The following is an 18,990-nucleotide window of genomic DNA, read 5'->3' as shown; positions in this document are numbered from 1 at the left end:
ACCGAAAATTTATTTTTGCTTCCTAACCTTATTGGTAAAAGTTAATTCATAGTTGAAGGGAGGGGAATAGAACGAAGCTCGGGCGCCGTGACCTATATGCTACGATCGACCCAGTTCTCGCCCGACGCAGCTGGCTGCAGATCCTTCCAACATAACCGTCATAATACTGATTGATGTTATGCTTAATTGTTTAATTTCAAAGTTATCAAAGATGAAATAATGGATACAACTGATCGGAAAGAGGAATTATCATCGGACTAGTTACTATACCTGTCACAGGAAGCAAAGAATTGCTTGTAGTCTGTCCACCGGGATTTGCCTCTCCGCCCATTATTTGATTGTATCGATGACGTATGAAAATGTCAACAAGAGATAGGCCTAACTCCTAAAACATCATTTATAATAATTCGTTGTATGTGAGTTTAATATATTGTATTCGATATACTTATGAATCCACATTAGAGGAGAGGATCCGCAGCGCTGTTTCTTTTTCGTTAGACAGATACATAGGTTCAACAGCTTAATTTCCCAGCTGAAGGAAGAGTCAATATCGATTGTCATTATTAAATCTAAATGATCCATGCACATGCAACCGTATCTACGCAATAATATGTGCTATCAATGTTAGCACGCGTTAATAGCGTTATATCATTTATGAATACCGTAGTGTAGTCATCGCAATGGATGTGCAAAGGAAGACGCAAGACAGAATTTCATCGTTTTGTTTAGGAATTACTGTAGCGACTCATCTCATATTAACTGTGTATATTCGATTCTCTCAATGGTAGAATAACTGCATAATTACCTCATAAAATAACCATGTCATATAGTAAATTTGAGGCCCTGAAACAGCTGCTCCTGTGCCGTTTTTTATGACGGGCTGTCGCCTCCCTCGCCACCGATGGCGCCGCGATACACTTCCGATTTTGCGTCGACGATCGTTTTATAAGGCAAATAAAAATATGATCTGATTTTGATATCAATTCGGAAGGGATTTATGAAATATGCGACGGATATGGTGACAAATTTTATTTCCCCATTTTCCGTATTTTACGAAAAGGTTGACTTCTCGACCTATTCAAATATGTTTTTTTTATCTCTAAAAGTGTTCACCGTATGTAAAAAAGGGTAGGAATTTTCAATAATTTCTCGATAAAACCCAACTTAAAATGTGATGTACAAAATGAACCCAGGCTGAGCTTTGCTCTAGGATCATTACGTCAGCGTTTTCATATAGATAAAATACAATATACGATACAACCATAACTAATTTCTAAAACCGTTATCTAACGAACATTATAAAAAGCAAACCAAGTACTAATAATGAATTTTTAAATGCATCTTTTTTATACAATATCAAATTTCTTTGTTTTTAATCATTAGCCCTACGCGATGACGCCAGATGGTGACATAGTGTTTACATGGTCACATTAAAATCTTAGCATATGGCTTGACCGCTGGGACAATCTTAAGTGAACAAAATACATAATATCTTTATTAATAATACACAAAATCACATCATTGTTGTGTGATAAGATTGTTAATTAACAATGGATATAATAAATCATGTCTGAAAATGGTGATTGATAAAACCTCGTTACAGCGCTCAATGTGACGTGGGACTTTAATGTCCCACCCTGACGTAATTTACTCCAAGTTATAGGTTAATCAGTGCATAATATATACAAGCTATACATTAATTGATGTGAAGCTGAACGATACTATTTTATTGAGACTTACAATTCGCCAGCTAGGCCCACAATACGCATTTTGGTTGCTGGAAATCTTACGTGGTTTTTTCTTAGTACGGGCCACGTATTCAGAAATGAGTAAAGTAAAGAAGACGTTCTGATTGGCTGAAAGTTATGTTACGTGATAACACCAAACGTTTTAATTAAAGCTACTGTTAGCTGTCTATAAATATAATTGTACACTACACCCCGTGCAAGATTATATCATTTAGGCCTATAGCTTACTTTATAATAATCAACATTGGGCGAAATAAACATTAACATGTTTAATATACTAAACCATATCAATGCAAAAACTGTCATGAAAAATTTACTTTGCACACTTAAATAACGGTTGAATGTATACTGACGTACGTTGCCTGTAGCATTAAAAGATGTTGTAGTGATGTATGCTTAATATTCCCCGTGGGACAACATTACGAATATCTGCTAATACCCCCCGGGTTCTTCTTAGCTCTGTAACCGCATAAATTTAACTCGACCTTTGACCAAGCGTACGGGGAGTAATTCATGTAACAAAAGGGATAGACACGTGAATCATGGTTTCGGAAAGATAAAATCGTCGATAGTTCATCCCACGAGCGTTTTAACAAGCATGGCCCCACTGTGGCGAATAGGTCTAACCAATGATTTAACCTTAGTTTATTATATATAGTTCCTTCTTTACACTAGCGTACCGTAAACTAAATTAACATTATTCTCTTGCGTTTATACATGATTTACTGTGAGTCAATTATGACATACGTCGCACTATTTAGATTCGTTTCGTCTAAACACCTTGTCAAGAAAGCATATATTACTTTAATAGAATGTTTTACAATGTATAACACTGACATTGTAAAAAGATAAAAGGCAAAGAAATTAATTCTAACCCGCCTTTACTGTATAAAGATATATATTTGATATGCTTTGATATATTTGATATGAATTTTCTCTTTATTTTGGAGTATACTATAGATCTTGCTAGATGGTTGATTTTATATTACAGGAGCAGAATTTGCACGTTGAATAGGCCTACCTGCTTTTTTGTATATGCCTACGGAATGTTGAGTTAAATGTTACAAATACTAATCGATACTACATGTGTACATTGTTATGACGCTGGTTTAAAAGTATGTAGTCCTTGTTTACGTTTCTACCTGTACACACTTCTAATTTAGACCTAAAGTTGCTGGACACGTGCTCCGAAAATGTGCCGTACATCCAGAGAAGTGTTGAAATGATAAAATTAGCTCAGGGCCATTCTGATATCTTCAGAAGATATGTAAAGACATACAACGTACGCTCAAATTTAGACGTTGATATGATTATAACGACTGTTGTACGCGAACGCCGAAAACACGTTGTATACGCGCGCATTCAAACGCTGATAATAATGATACAGTTTTTATGCGCGTGTCAACTTTGTGTCCCTTCACTTGGGCAAAGGATGACTTAAACAAATAACTTTTCTACGTTTTTTTAAACCGAAGAATCAAAAGTTTAGTGGTTAAAACAATTAGACTTGTGAATTTCCATTTTGAAGCCCATTGGAGCAAAAAATAGTGTAGTGATCTTTGAATTGGTATAACTGGTAAGACAATACTGTGTTATTAACCCTCCTTTACCTTTAATGTCTACATTTTCATTAAATTTGATTTGATAAAGGGGTAAATGATGTCTTAATATTGTCATAATTGTCGGGATATTTTTACCTGGCGCCAACATTTTCAAAGCTCCAATCTGACTGACACAAGATGGTCGAAAGTTTGAGATTTGTTACCGCATGACGACGATTTATAGATTTATATGATAATAAAAACGTGTTTATCGTATATTTAGTAAGTTTAGCACACCTATTAAATTTGGTGATATGATATCTTGTTTGATGGTTGAACATTGCTGGCATACTGTAGTACATCTGGACTATTCTAACGTACCAATAAGCCATAATAACAATTCTAAGTGTTTTCATTTCATTTATTTATTCGACCAAAACACAGACACAACAGAAACAGAGCACAATGGTCAGGGGAAACCACAGCAAAACAATTACTATAACTCAAAAAGTCAGTTTCCCCTTAAAAAACATCGAAATATAAAAAATATTGCACCAAGAACATTTGTAAAGCTTATAAAAAGTATCTTAAGACTCAAAATGAGTATAAGGGATCGGTACATAAATATACAAATTTAAAAGATAAAAAGATTAAAAAGATTTTTAAAAAGGTTTTAAATGTATCTCTATGTTAATTATTTAAATAAATGAAGTGGAAACTTTAGAAGTTTAGATTTAGCTACTTAATGGGTGGTAACATCACGTATGCTAATCTCCCTCGCGTGAAACATTCTTTGACCGTGATCTATGCAAAAGCTCAATACCCTTTCTGTAAGGTATATGGCTATAGCTTCATTGATCCTGGACAGTAAAAGTGCAATAGCTTAGGTGTTAAGTGAACTTAACTCCCGCTTGATTATAAAAACTATGGTATGTGCCAAAGGATAAAAAAGAAGTTTGGCTTTACCGGTTACATCCATCAACACGACTGAAAAAGATATAGGTCGGATGAAATGAGATTTTACTTCGGTTTGGACCTGCTAATTGGTTTGCTCGACTTTGAAGAAGATAATGTTTTCCATTGTTCTATTTTTAAATGAAAATATATTTATACATATACAAAAATTTGCAATTGGCTGGATTTTAACGCAGATACAAAGCTAAATCAAAACGATAAAGTAAAACAGGTAACATTTTTTTCTTAACTTTTATTTTATTTACTCTGCACGCACCTTCATTCAAGAAGTGTGCCACTGTTTCAAAAGTGTAGCTTCCAAGTAAATTATTAAACATACACATACATATACATTTTTTGGTAAAAGTAGACAATATACCTTCTGTACTACGCATACAGAAACGTTGTTTGAAATAATTATTTCAATGGTATTAGAGGTTTTATTGTTGAAATCATGAATACATTAAAACCTAAGGGGACACCTTCGACATCCAGTGATAGGAAGTTGGTCGTAGTGTCATTCGTTCGTTTCCTCTTATCATTAGTAGTTACAACCAGGGAGATGTAAAATATTATTTTACATCTCCCTGTTACAACTGACCAAGAAAATCATATTAAATGTAAATAGAGGTGTTCCAAAGAAGAGTTCACCAGTAACTTCGGATATTTAGCTTAATCTCTGTCTACAAACAATATCAAAATAATTTGACAAAAAAGTGTGATGTGCCCAAATATGGTAGCGATATGGCTAAATATGGTAGTGTTATGACATCATCACATTTTTTTGTCACATAAAGTTTGATAGTGTATGGTATGTACAAAACTCTTAATAGCTATTTTCTGATATTGAACTATAAACTAAATAAAGGATATTGCTTTCTTTAAGATTATAGATTATAAAAGGTAACTTGTAGGATTGGGTCTGATTTTTATTTTGTTCTTTTATATGTTGTATATGAATCTTGTTGTTTCGCAAGCTCCTGAAATTTTTCTTTGGAGATAATAAAAGTATGTCTTATGTTTTAAGACCAAGTAAAATAATATTTCTTACTTTTTTAAACAAACCTTTATATAAAGTTCATCTAGAGGCCGCGGCACAATACAATAATCTCATTCACCTGTTTTGGTAATGTCTTTGATTTAACAATTTAAGGTGAGCTAAAAAACTAACAAACGTCAAATAACGACAATTTATTTAACATGATTTATCTAAATGTTTTATTTTATTGCATTTGAAAACCAAGTGGCACCGGAACCGGAAATGTCACCCAGTAAATCTTTTTTAAAATTCTAAATTTGAAATGAAGAATTTGTAACAGAACTGATACAGAGGGCGCAATAAAAATGATAATCATCAGTTACTAGGCAAGGCTGTATAGTTTATGCAAAGTGATAGATATTTAATTTTATTTATTCAAAAGAATCGCCTTTATATCAGTAGTGGAATTCAATAGTACAGTTTATAAATATAAGATAACATTTAGACTACAGTTAGAGGAGAAAAAAAGTAAATGCTAATACCTAGTGTACACTAGAAAACTTTAGTTTGCCATTTGAACAAACTCACAACTTTCACACAAACGTTTTGGTAAAGTTCCTTAGTGTAGGCTAGTGTAGTGTGTGTTTGACAAAAGTGATATGATGTGGTGTGCCCAAATATGGTAGTGATATGACGTCATCGTATCCATTTTTTGTCACATACAGTTTGATAGTGTAGACAGAGCTTTAGTGTAGACTAACTTCTAGGAAGAACAATGAGTATCATAAAGCTAAAAAACAATAATAATACTTATATTATGATACATTATATATTATTTACCTGTCACGCATAATGCGAAGTTTTAATTCATGAGATCCACAATTAAAATTGCATGTGTTCTTAGGACAGTTAAAGTGGCTTTCATTTTAGTAGTACAAATCGTAGGCCTACATAAACCGGTGTTAATTTTGTAACAGTCTTGTCTACAAACCTTTATAAACGAATGAAAACGTGTTTTCACAAACACACAATGAATCCTATGAATATTTTCCTAAATAATATATAAAATAATATAAAAAAAATAATTTTTTTAAAAATCCCACTCTGAGGAAATTGATTTTGTGTTTGGCGCCCTCTTGAGAAGATCAAGAATTTAAATAGTTTGCTGTTCAAATGTTTGATATTTTTCAATGTTTTTGTTTTCTTTATAATCAGCTTGTTAATAGTTTGTTCTAAATGTTGTTATTTATTTAGTTAATATTTTTCTATAAAATTTGCTTCTTTTTTTTCAAAGTCATCTTTTATTAAAGTAAAACAAACATAAACTCAACCACATATTGAAATGATCTATATGTCTGTAATATATAATTTTTTTATTTAACATGCGATCTAAAAATATATATCTTAATTTGTTAATTTGTGATATTATATAGCCATAATTTAAATTCAATTTAATTTAAAAATCTTTCGTACAAACAAAAATAAAATAATATATATTTAAGTAATATAATTAGATAATACTGTATTGTACTATATAAATATAATCAATATAGCAATCAATGTAAATCAATTGCAATAATCTAACACATAAAGAAATTACCGGTACTGTTATTAGGTTAGTATCTAAGAGTATGATGAAAACCGTGCCGCCATAATTCATTCTATATTTTGTCCTTTATTAGATCAGGGATATTCTAGACGCATTGTTAATGATTAGAATTGATTACATGATTAAAGCGTTAATGCAACATCGTTAGTTTCATTTAAATTGGCAATCAAGACCGGGCTGATCAACCCTTGAAATTTGCACCATACAAGTAAAACATATTACTGAATCCATTATTCTTGTCCTGTATACCCAGATATACCGATTTCCTGGGAATAATCACAAGTAATGGCACACCCGTAGATACTCTTGTTCTAGGCTAGTAAATTATTGTACTAAATAAAATTTGGTGTGGAGTAGGCAAAAGAATTTAGTTCTATAATAAACAATATAATACTAAAAAACTGCAGCATATAATGTATTTCTTAATAGTACAATCATTTATGGATGGCGTTCCTATTAAAAATATATATTCTTATATTCTTTATTTGTTTTAGTGTTTATTTATATATAACACATTGAAATTAAACCTGATTATTATAATCGTCTCTCTAAATAGGTAATTTAAGTACTTCTATCGATTGCGAGGCCACGTCTGTACCAGATATGGCACACCAGAGAAAGAAGAACTTCTACACAAACTATGGTCGTTCGCCTCGTGCAAGCCTTTGATTGATATCTTCGACAACTCCAGGTAAGTCGGAAACACTATCAACTACGTAATGCGAGCCTGCATCAGAAAGTACGTCATAAGCGTGCTGTAACTTGCGTTCATACTCCCGTGGATTCATCCTGGAGATTTGGTCTTCGGTAGCTGCAACATAATTTCCCTGTTTTGAATAGAAAAAAAATTTGAGAATAGAAACAACTGTGGCATATCCAGGAAAAATGGGGTTGTAATCAAATGCCTATACCATAAATTATATATTATTAACCAAGACATTTGTAAATAATAATGTGAGGTATTTTGTTTTCAAATTAACAATACAATTCAATTTTTCAAATCTCAAAGATCGATAATTGCTTTCTACCTGGATATAATACGGCTGTTACACCACTTAAAGTAAAATGTGATATTTTACCATGGATGGATTACTAACTGTGGGTCAGAAACCTTTGCACTTAACGGTAGAGCTCTATTCTGACATACAAAGGAACTATAAAACCAACACAGAATGAATATTTACATATTTAGCAACGCCTACAGTCCAGCACCCAGCACTTGTACCTTCCCTAATGCCATCAAATGTATCATCAACCTACAATTAAACATAACAGGCTTACAATAGTATTTGGTTAGTGGCTGCAGATTGTAAAATCACAAAAACTCCAAATGTTGGTGAGAAGAACTATGTTAAGTTTTTTAATAATGAAATGTGATCATACACCTCACTAATATAAAATGTGAGCATTAAATAATAGAGTATAGTAATGTTAAAACATACATATTTAATTTGAACAAAGAAACGCAGCGGTTATTTACCTAATTATGTATGTCCAATTTATTCACAATTACAATATTCAATAGTACCAAAAGAAGCAGGTGCTTGTCAGTTTGGTAACAAAAAATGAATATATTTATCAAATCATTAGTCAAATTCAGTCTTAGTCAGTTTTACAGTAGACTATTTTATCACATCTCTCAAACAGAAAGATGGAAGCATGTCAACTTAATTATTTATCATCTTTTCTATATTACTATAATAGCATCAGTCTCGCACCTTTATAATGGATTCTAGAGGATGAATGTCCATACGTATAGCATTTAACCAGACCATGTAGGGAAGGGGTCGTGCTTGGGGTACTTCATCCGCAGCTACGTAGCAGTCTGGTACATAGCCTGCAGCTGCAGCAATTGGTTTGATCTCATTGACAATCTCAGAACTCCAACCAGTTGATGAGCCAATCTTCAGGTTGTACTCATTTCGTAGAACTTTCACAGCCTCAGCAGCTCCTATAAAATGTAACAAAACTCTATTTATTAAAACACGTGTAACTTACAAAATGACAAAATAAATGGTTAAATTCAAGCAAACAACCATTGACTGGCAGCCAATTTGACTATTTGTTGTTTAATAAATTTTTGTTCCGATCCAATTTTTGGACATTTTCAAAACATCTTTGTGATAACAGAAGGTCGACATCTGACCTGGGTCAGATGACTTTGAAGACAAAAATTGCCAAACTAGTGCGAATAGTACTTCCGTATTACATCATGCAAGCTCCCTACAGGTGTATATGGGGTGGAAGAACATAAAGCTAAACAGCTGTATGGTTTACCCGTAATCATGGAACAGTAGTCTTTTAGCACTTCTAATTGCACAGGAATAAAGCGGTGATACATTCGGTCAATATCCTCATCAGTTGGTTCCCTGCCATGCTGGTTTAACCATCGTTCTAATACTGCATTGTTTTGTAACACCTTCTGTATATGGACCTAGCAACATTAGAAAGTATGTTGTATAATGTATATCTATAAATATCAGTAAAATTGATTCTGCTATACATCCTGTAAAAGGCTTTGGAACCATGTGATGGATTAGAATGACACTTAACAGATCCTTCTGAGGCATAGCATTCGGTATTTGATATTTATTTTTAAATCAGAAAATATATATACAGTATTATATAACATGATTGATAATAATTAATATTATGCCAATTGATTTGACATGAATTGATTTTAGACAACCACGGAGAAAAAAGTTATTTTTAATTTGTGATTTTATTAATATAAATATGAAATGAAAAAAAAGTAAAAAAAAAAAAAAAAAGTTATTTTTACTCTTTTATGTGTTCCCATAGGTCCTCTGGCTTCATCATCTGTGATATCTATTCCTTCCTCTTTAAAAATTCTGACAAATGTTATTGCTGGCCCCATCACACCACTGTCTACCACTGTACCTCCCCAGTCAAAAACAACAGCCTTAAGGGGGCCTTGATATGAACGAATACTTTGATATGGCATTCGTGGATTGGTCCATGCTACAAAATAGAATTTTAATAAAGAGAAAGTTATAATTAAGAGTGTCAAAATAAGGACAAATTGAAAAAAAAAACAACAATAAATAATATTTATTACATTACAAAAGGAAAACTACAGTTTTTTTGCAAGTTAAAGTAGTAGTAGCCTCCCTATCTAGTATCTTACAAAATATACTAATACAAATTATGTCGGTACTGTACTAGGAAAGCCGCCTATTATATAAAATAGCTAGCTAGGAAATATGTGTCTAGTAAAAAGACCTGGTTTATAGACTATAAACTCACTCACTACTCAGACATTTAGTAATATGTATACTTAATGGTAATGCAGTATTAACATAACTCGCCTGTATAATTCTGCTTGCATTGGATTTGAAGAATATCTTGGTTAGGCCTAGATTTAGTTCTCTGGGTGCTGTTGACACGCGCAGCTGAATGGTCCAAACAAGGCGACAGTCCACCACTCCTGGTGGTGACACTACCAAGCCTAGATAAGCATAGACCACTTCTTAACATAATATCATTAATTTAAGTAATACACGTCTGTAGAAGGCCTATTCTAGACCTTAATAAAATACAAAATATCACAGTAAGCCTGAAAAACCAAAAGTTTGCAGTAGAAAGTCAACGGACCTGTCACACATGCACACGTCATACATGCAATTCGCAACCAACAACACAAACCATGACCTTTGTTTCCGCTTTAATGACTTTCACGTACCTGGGAATGCGTGTTTGTGTTTGACGACCCTGGAAAAATCCACAAGAATGGGAAAAACCTAAACTCTCATAAACTTATACAGTAACATAGGTTCAATTATAATAAGATTAATTTAACTTATTTACTGCAATCGAGTAGATATAAATAAAATAATGTAGACCAAGCGGGCAGTATGTAAATGAATATCAAACATTGCACAATATTTATCATAAAATTTGGATCGAATACCAAAATGTAAAATATAAATTACATGAGATTGGCTTTAATTTATATCTTATAATAATATAATAATAAGTATATAATTAGCATTTATATGCTGATTACTATAATGTAATTGTAATAAAATTATGCATTAATTGAGTTTCAATAAATAAAATCCAGATAGGCATCACCGCTATCAAAAATTCTTAATTTCAAAATAACATTTTCCAAACAAATGTAGGCCCCTACATCTGGATAAAACTGTGATATTATCCGTAATGTTCATGTACCGAACTATAGGTCATTGTGTCAAATATATAAACCAGTAACCGTAATTTGACTTGCGTTGCGCCTACGCCGTTGCGTGCCTACGCCGCCGTGTACACCACGTCATTGTGTCACGTCGTTGTGTTGCGCCTACTCCGCCATTGAGTTGCGCTTACGTATTTCGTCCAAGTGGGAGGTGATCGGTAAAATCGGCCAAATCAAGGCATAGTTTGCCTTGGTAAAATTACTTTGTTTTCTTACAAAATATTGTGTCCAGACGAAACCAAGCTTAAGGTGAAGAAAATGAATTGGACTGGCGCCTCTTCGAAATAAGAAAAAAATAAAGAGCAATAATACTATTATTCTTCGTTTCGTCTCTAAAATGTCAGAGAAGCACGAAATCCAACATAAATGCGAATTTCAAGACGTTTTTATATTAGCCAATCAGATAACCAATACTCGAAAAGGCTACTAAGTATATAAGTGGTACTTTCGATGTACACACAGTTTCTGATGAAAAACACGACGTAGCTTCGGAATCAGAATGTCAAGGAGGAGATCTTACACATTTAGCACCTCGCCTAACATATTCAGGAAACGATGCACTAATCCTATCAATTTTAGAGTGGCTGTTCTTGGCACACCGGCCGTTGGAAAAACAGGTAATTATTAGCTGCTTCATTTTTAATTGTTGTGTGTGGTGTACATGTGACTTAAGAAATACAGTTTAAAGTAAAAAAACTCTTTGTCGGACTAAAGCTAGTATAGCCTACATTTACACTTCCGTCTTCCGTTCCGTGAAACGGAACAGTGTGAATGAAACTTTATACCACGTTCAGGCGTACGGCAAAACGTTTGAAGATTTACAGGCGTTATGAAATGGGCATTTGATCGGAGTCTTTTAGAGTAGATAATTTCATTTATTATTATTTTTTTTAATTCTATATAGTCTATCTATAAAATATGAAGCATAGCAATAATGTAGACGGTAAAGATGAGAACATATTGGATAGAGATTGGATAAAGAACTTTCTTTTCTTTCTTACAAATTTATATAAATGACGTTTACGAGAAGTTTATATATTGGCTTTTAAATAATACGGTTCACACACGTAAAATTATAAGGCAACAAAGGAAATGGGCGCGCAGGAGGAAAGATTTGGCTTGAGAGAGAGAAAGAAGGATTCTAGTATTTTAGAGATGTATCTATGAGATTTAATATTGTACTTATTCGCATACAATTTCATATTCGTTAAAAAACTCACGTCAGAACCAAGACCTGCTTTTCCATCTCTGATTAGTGTAAACAAATTATCAAAATCTACTTTTTGGTGAACCATCCACATTTCTTGATCAACTAATGTGATCCATCTGATTATCCCACCCTTTGTTTTCAAGAAAATGTGTGCACTTTCTGCATTTAGCCTTTACATTATAATATATAATTGGTTCTCAAGATATTCAGGCCCAAATATAACATTAAGAAATCACTCTTGTTACACGGTATATTTCAACGTTAATGGCCGTATTCATAATATAATTGATGACGCAATGTGACGTTGATTGAGACATTTGAAATAAGAGACAATAGTCAGGTGTTAAAGACTTTATTATCTATAAGACTTTTATAATTACTTTCAGTCCCGAATTCCCAAAGCAAAATAAAGCGAGATAAATGTTCTAATGAACTTGAAGGTCGGCTGGTATTCATTGTGGAAATTAACTAGAGTACGGTACGAATATGGACTATTCACTTATTCTTATTCTCTCGACTATGTAACTATCATAATAATAACGATTCTGCGCATTCTCAGACAAATATACGCATACGCTAAGTGTCGCGCCATCAACAAATAAGTTATTATGTTGGTGTTGAACACCAAGCGGATAACCCACTATAATAGTCCACTTAGACTTGTTTCCGGTGGTGTCCTGGTGGTTTTCTTCTGGTGGTGAATTGGGCAGGGATCGTGAGACGATCCCCTACTCTTTTCGAAGAGTGTACCCATATTTCACACACGACTAACACTTATAACAGCTTAACGTTTCATCCGAAAAACGATGCGCTACGCATTCGACGTTCAAATATTCATTTTGACTGAATCCGATCATCCTACTGTTTATAATTATTCTAATCCTATAATCTTATTACGTTAGATTGGATGTAAGAAAGTTAAATATATACTTTAAGTTTAAGATCTCTGCTATCAATCATGTATTAACAATATTGCCACCCGACGATATTGTGTTTATTGTTTTCGTCTGCAAACATTGAATAAAGTGACGAAAGCTCAATATCCATCTTTGGAATGATATAAATATGTTTTTGTTGGGAAAATATTTACAATAAGGCAAAACAAATTTCAAATATTATTTTTTTTTAAAGAATTAATATTTAAATATCAACCAACCTTGTTTATTATGAAAGAATACCGGAAATGTAGTAATTGCCTTTTTTTTTCTTTTTGTGTTTTCTATTTTTATTATCTTTGTTGAAAATCAAAATACAATTTTAATATTAAATCTATGGATTAAAATTATCTGATAACAAATTGTCCAACAAGAACTCAATAAGCAAAACAAACAAATCATTGGTAAAATGTATATCCTGGTTTTCTGTTTAATTTAGTTTTTTTAAAGTAATTTCCTTGATTAATGAACATTAACTTCACTAAGGTGAATATTAATATTAAATCTGAACGTTGCTTGAACGATAATAACCGTCACTGGCATATAGATACAAATTATACACGCATTTAACAACATTCATCCAGCAGTAAATTTAAATTACAATTAATCCAAATATTAAATTGAAATTACGATTCATTATGAATCTTCTCAACATATCAGATATTACTTTCTTTTCTAACTAGATAGTGTTACATTAGGTGTGATGGTTTTTTTAAGAAAATCTAAAAGTTAATGCGTTTTTAAATCCCGAAAGATTTTAAAACTTGATTGTTCATTTTCTGTTTACGTCATAGATTGAAGAACACGATTCCGACATACGCAATGTTACGTCACGTGGTTCGAAGTATCTTACGTCACACAATAAATTTGATAACAAACCGTAATTAAGTTGTGTTACCATGAGATCGTTATTCAAGGAAAATGGCAAAAATCTCTCAAAATTAAGTTGACTATGAATAATTACAGTCTTAGTATTTTGATATTTGTAGTTAATCGTATTTCGATGATTAGTAAACTATATCACTTAGATACTGTAAGAAAAACTGCAAAGATAAAGCATTCGGAAATGTCAGGTGTCCATAATGATAATAAAAATAAACTTCTCAGTTTCGCATATTTTTCACAACTTTACCGGTTATGCTTTTTTGGCACATTCACCACCCTTATCTTAACTTTATAAAATATCTGTAGCATTATTTCTTTCTCAATATTTCTTCACATAATTGTTTGATCTTAAGCTTTGTCTACACTATCAAACTTTATGTGACAAAAAAAATGTGATGTGCAAATATTTGGACATGATGATGTCATATTACTACCATATGTAGGCATATCACTACCATATTTGGGCACATCACTTTTGTGCCAAAGTAGTTTGATAGTTTAGACTTTATATATACTGATGATTTTTTCAATGTTATATATTAATATTAACAAGGTCATATATATGGCTGCAGTCACGTGCTCAAATTTGAGTTAGTGTTTACCGACTGACCGACCGACCAACCGACCGACCAACCAACCGACCGACATAGTGAGCTGAGAGTCGCGTTGCACGTGACTAAAAACGTCACATTTAATAAAATATAACTATAATAATAAACAACTTAATATTCGTTTGTTTATAGAGCATTATAGTCTTTCCTGTTTCGTCGTCAGCAGCTCATTTTAAAAATACTTTACCAAATTCCAGGCCTACTATGTTATTCATAACGATATTGGTTAACAATAATAAGACATATTGGACGCTCAAATTACCTTAATGATATAATTCTGCTTTCTTACAGCACTAATGGTGCGGTACACTACAAAGAGATTTATTGGCGAATACGATCCTACCTTAGGTAAGTGAAAATTATACAATTTTATATACGGAAACAAGCATACAAACATAATAATGCTTGACGTAATTACGTTGCTTGCCGTAATTAAATTATTACTTAAATTGCAAGATCAATAATCATCACCATTAACTTATTACGTTAACAAATTTGTACATCGCAAGTTTTCGCTTTTGGACCGTATAGAAGACGGAGGAGAAGCTAATTTATACCAAAAAATCCATGCACTCTCGGACTGTATTTTGTCGATTTTAACGTTCGTTCTTCGTCTACCGCCCTGACACGAAGAAAACAATTTTTAAATTGTAACGGTTGACGTTAATTTGAATATTATTATTTACATCTTTGCATAATTACTTTATTTGTGTTTATTGCGTACATATTACTTTTTTAGAAACATTATGTACATACAGTACAACAATTGATAACGAAGATGTTACCATGGAGATATTAGACACGGCTGGACATGTTCAGGTAAGACGAAACACCTATTTGAACTAAACAAATTGTCGTCATACTAAATAAAAATTTTAATCATGAATGATCAAAATTTTTCGTTTAAAAAGTTTTAATCATTCATCATGTAATCATGTAATAATCATTCATGTAAATCATCAGAGTAACCCTTAAACTGCCAGTGACCCTTGAACTGTCAGTGACCCTTGAACTGTCAGTGGCATAGGCCTAATGTACATAACTATAATGCAGGGTGTCACGAAACCTAAGACCACGAAAGCTCAGACCCCCTAAGACCTAAGATCACGAAAGCTAAGACCCAACACCTAAGATTACAAATACTAAGATATACTACAGCTTAAAAACAATACTTGTTTATCCATACATAATTTTAAACACAGTAGGTTTCATTTATTACCATAAATATAATTTAATACTACCGCAAAACATAGATAAACTCACATTATTTTCGCCCGTTGAGTAAATGTATATTTTTTCTTTACAACAAACAAACTTGACGGGTTGTTTGATGGTATATATTTACTCCATTGTGTTGGTTCAGAGGATGTTTTTCTTACGCACCTGCCTTTCTTGTATTTTGACTCCAAATTTGTTGACTAACTTTATCCTGAACACCACACTTTAAAATTAGGACTTATAAGTACTTTCAGAAGGAGAAACACATAATAACAAATAAATAAATCCTTTAAATTGATGATTTTACAGATGTGTTTCTTTGTATACTGTAATGTAACTCCTCGAGCTCCCCATGCTCAATGTTTTTGTTTCTATGGAGCGCCAAAAGAGCAACAATAATAGTACAAGTATAAAAACAGAAAAAAAACTTATCATGATTTTTAAATTAAAATTTATTTGCCAGTATTTATTTCTTCGTACTTGCATGATTATACTATTATCATTACAATTTTAATTTTACATTGTTCCATCCACACTGTAGATGGACTCCACAGAGTTTTCAGCCCTCTATATAATTTTTGCTCTTTTGACGTTCCATAGAAACAAAAACATTGAACATGGCCCATGGGGTAGGCCTACTGTACTGTAGGCTAGTCATTTTGTGTTCGAGAAAAACGTCTGTAAAATCATCAATTTAAAAATGTATTTGTTACTTTTTATGTGATTCTTTTTCATGAAAGTGCCAATTCTAAGGTGTGGTATTCATTCAGAATAAATGTTGGGAGTTAAAATACAAGGCAGGTGCGAAAGATAAATATTTGTAATCTTAGGTCTTAGGTCTTAGCTTTCGTGATCTTAGGTCTTAGGGGGTCTTCGCTTTCGTGGTCTTAGGTTTCGTGACACCCCTATAATGCATGACGTTATTTCCGAAGTTTTTGAGTTTCCAATTTTATTTCCAGAATTCAAGAGGGCTACCGAACTCATATTCGTACTGGGGTGATGCTTTCGTATTTGTTTACTCGATAACCGATCCGCAAAGCTTCGCTGAGATTGTGAATATTCGTCAGGTTGTGAGTGAGGCAACAGGATCAGATCACGTGCCTGGAGTACTTGTGGGAAATAAAGTTGATATGCAGGATAATGAACGGACTATACGTGAGGTAGAGGGCGAACTTCTTGCGTCACAAATGGGGATACCATTTTATGAAATATCAGCAAAGGATGGACGACAAATACAAGCGGTTGCTGAAGTATTTCGAAATTTATACCGAACTTGGCGTCAAAAACACGTGATTATAGAAACTGGCAAGAAGACAAAAATTACAACGCAATGGCGAAAAGCAATAACCAAATTGATTCGTTCAAATAGATACTCCGTCTAATACACTTATAGGAAATTACGTGTGGAAATTGTACATGTTATTTACAATTCGATTTTAATATAGAAAACAAAATGCCAACAGGCCTATTTTTATGAGATGTTATGAAACATGATTATAAAGATTCTCGAAGGTGTGAAACTTCATTTTAAACAAAAAGTAGAAAATAATTGATATGATGATGTAAAGGTATGTTACAAATCGTACAAAACACAATTAAATTTGGAAAAAGGGTTAGTTATCGTGTTCTGAATATTCGTTTATTACCATATAGATATACAGATTTTCTGTTTGTATAATCTTGATTGATTGATTGAATTTATTTGGTTCATACATAAAATACATTATAAAATAGACGACAAACAGTACATCACATATGGTATTATGTATCCAGATCATATGCAATCAATTCTACAATACAATGCCACAATGTATCATAATGCACCCTGTATTATGTAACGGTTAGGGTTATGTTAGGTTTATGATCGTCACATGTGACACTGGAAAGCAGACCGATTATAATTTTGATGTGAAAATGTCTCAATAAAAACGTGTTATTTCAAGATACTAACCTATGTAAGATAATATAACCTATGTTGTTGTTTCATTTAGCAATTCAATTATTTTATTGATTTTTACGGATTTTATGAGAGACAGCACATCTTTAAAGTCCATTTTGACTAAGTGAAAGAGACCTCGGTGAAGATCTTAATTACCGTCGGATTCACGATCACTTTCAGTATTCCCACCATTTTACCGCTTGAAATGGTCGAGTATTGGATTAAATAGGAAGATGAATTTCGTCATAGATATGCGAGTCTCTAAATGTGCTACTTAACAATTTTTCTATATAACAACTAGGCCATCATACACATTACTGATGACCTTAAATGAAATTTGAACTTCAAGCATCTTTAACAGATATTGTAGAATCTTATAGGCAGGTAGGCCTACAACTCGTCTGCTGTAAGCTCAGGTACCCCAGTCCTCATTGTGGCTCGCAGTACTTTATAGAATGTAAAGATGTTTTTGTATACATTAACTTGGATTTGTGGAATAAACTTCAATTGATTGATTGAATATAACTATTTGACAGTGTTCTTATTTGGGCTATTCCTTTAATACATTGACTACATAAGACTATAAAATCTATTATCTTATTAATTTGGTCAGTTCCATAACATTTTTATTAATTTGTGACATAGTGATAATCAATACTACTAAACTACCATACTGCATAGTGGTGGAGGGAAGCATTTATCATTAAATTTATAACATTCTCATATCTAAGTTAATAATACAACTTATTCTTAAAGATATATTGTCCCCTTATAAAAACATTTTCTAACATGTCACATAATAGTTATTCACTTTGATCAAAAATTTTATTGAAAAAGAAAACTGTAATTTAAAGCAAAAAATAGTCAAATTGTCTGTCAAATTTAACCGTTTATTTTGTCTTTTTATAATTGAAATCATGATTTTTTTTCGGTTTTCTTTTTCGTATTTAGGTGCATAACTTCATTAATTCATTAAAACTGCAAAATGGCCTATTCAAAGTCTGATTTTATATCTATTTATCTATTTATATTTATTTTTCATGATTTTAGAGAATAATACATCAAAATTAAATTTTGTTTAGTATTTAAGGAAAATGATTTGTGAAAACGGTCATACACTGTTCTATATTGAAAAATATATGTTT

At 32.4% G+C, this 18,990-nt stretch overlaps 2 protein-coding genes across 2 annotated transcripts; one reads left to right on the top strand and one right to left on the bottom strand.

The window, feature by feature from the left end:
- Positions 1-6,659: 6,659 nt before the first annotated feature.
- LOC140039585 (phosphonoacetaldehyde hydrolase-like) lies at positions 6,660-10,472 on the bottom strand. Its single transcript, XM_072085201.1, has 6 exons — positions 10,161-10,472; positions 9,614-9,813; positions 9,109-9,265; positions 8,550-8,782; positions 8,016-8,087; positions 6,660-7,658 (listed from the first exon to the last, which is right to left on the bottom strand). The coding sequence occupies exons 1-6, from the start codon at positions 10,327-10,329 to the stop codon at positions 7,470-7,472; spliced, it is 1,020 nt and encodes a 339-aa protein (XP_071941302.1). The 5' UTR covers positions 10,330-10,472; the 3' UTR covers positions 6,660-7,469.
- Positions 10,473-11,366: 894 nt separating this feature from the next.
- LOC140039584 (ras-related and estrogen-regulated growth inhibitor-like) lies at positions 11,367-18,336 on the top strand. Its single transcript, XM_072085200.1, has 4 exons — positions 11,367-11,664; positions 14,980-15,036; positions 15,428-15,507; positions 16,866-18,336. Exons 1-4 carry the CDS (start codon positions 11,547-11,549, stop codon positions 17,286-17,288), a joined length of 678 nt encoding a protein of 225 aa, XP_071941301.1. The 5' UTR covers positions 11,367-11,546; the 3' UTR covers positions 17,289-18,336.
- Positions 18,337-18,990: the final 654 nt, after the last annotated feature.

Source organism: Antedon mediterranea, chromosome 2 (assembly GCF_964355755.1).
Source record: "Antedon mediterranea chromosome 2, ecAntMedi1.1, whole genome shotgun sequence".
Taxonomy (NCBI): Eukaryota; Metazoa; Echinodermata; class Crinoidea; order Comatulida; family Antedonidae; genus Antedon; species Antedon mediterranea.
The sequence above is the reverse complement of the archived record's forward strand: the minus strand, read 5'-3'. Positions and strand labels throughout refer to the sequence as shown.

Bases quoted from the DNA above. Each gene is read 5' to 3' on its own strand.
- LOC140039585 (XM_072085201.1), bottom strand. From the start codon at position 10,329: ATGTTAAGAAGTGGTCTATGCTTATCTAGGCTTGGTAGTGTCACCACC. The intron at 9,814-10,160 runs GCGAGTTATGTT...TCTATTTTGTAG, and splicing joins ATGCAAGCAGAATTATACAG to CATGGACCAATCCACGAATG. The intron at 9,266-9,613 runs GTAAAAATAACT...TAATGTTGCTAG, and splicing joins CTATGGGAACACATAAAAGA to GTCCATATACAGAAGGTGTT.
- LOC140039584 (XM_072085200.1), top strand. From the start codon at position 11,547: ATGTCAAGGAGGAGATCTTACACATTTAGCACCTCGCCTAACATATTC. The intron at 11,665-14,979 runs GTAATTATTAGC...GCTTTCTTACAG, and splicing joins ACCGGCCGTTGGAAAAACAG to CACTAATGGTGCGGTACACT. The intron at 15,508-16,865 runs GTAAGACGAAAC...TTTTATTTCCAG, and splicing joins ACACGGCTGGACATGTTCAG to AATTCAAGAGGGCTACCGAA.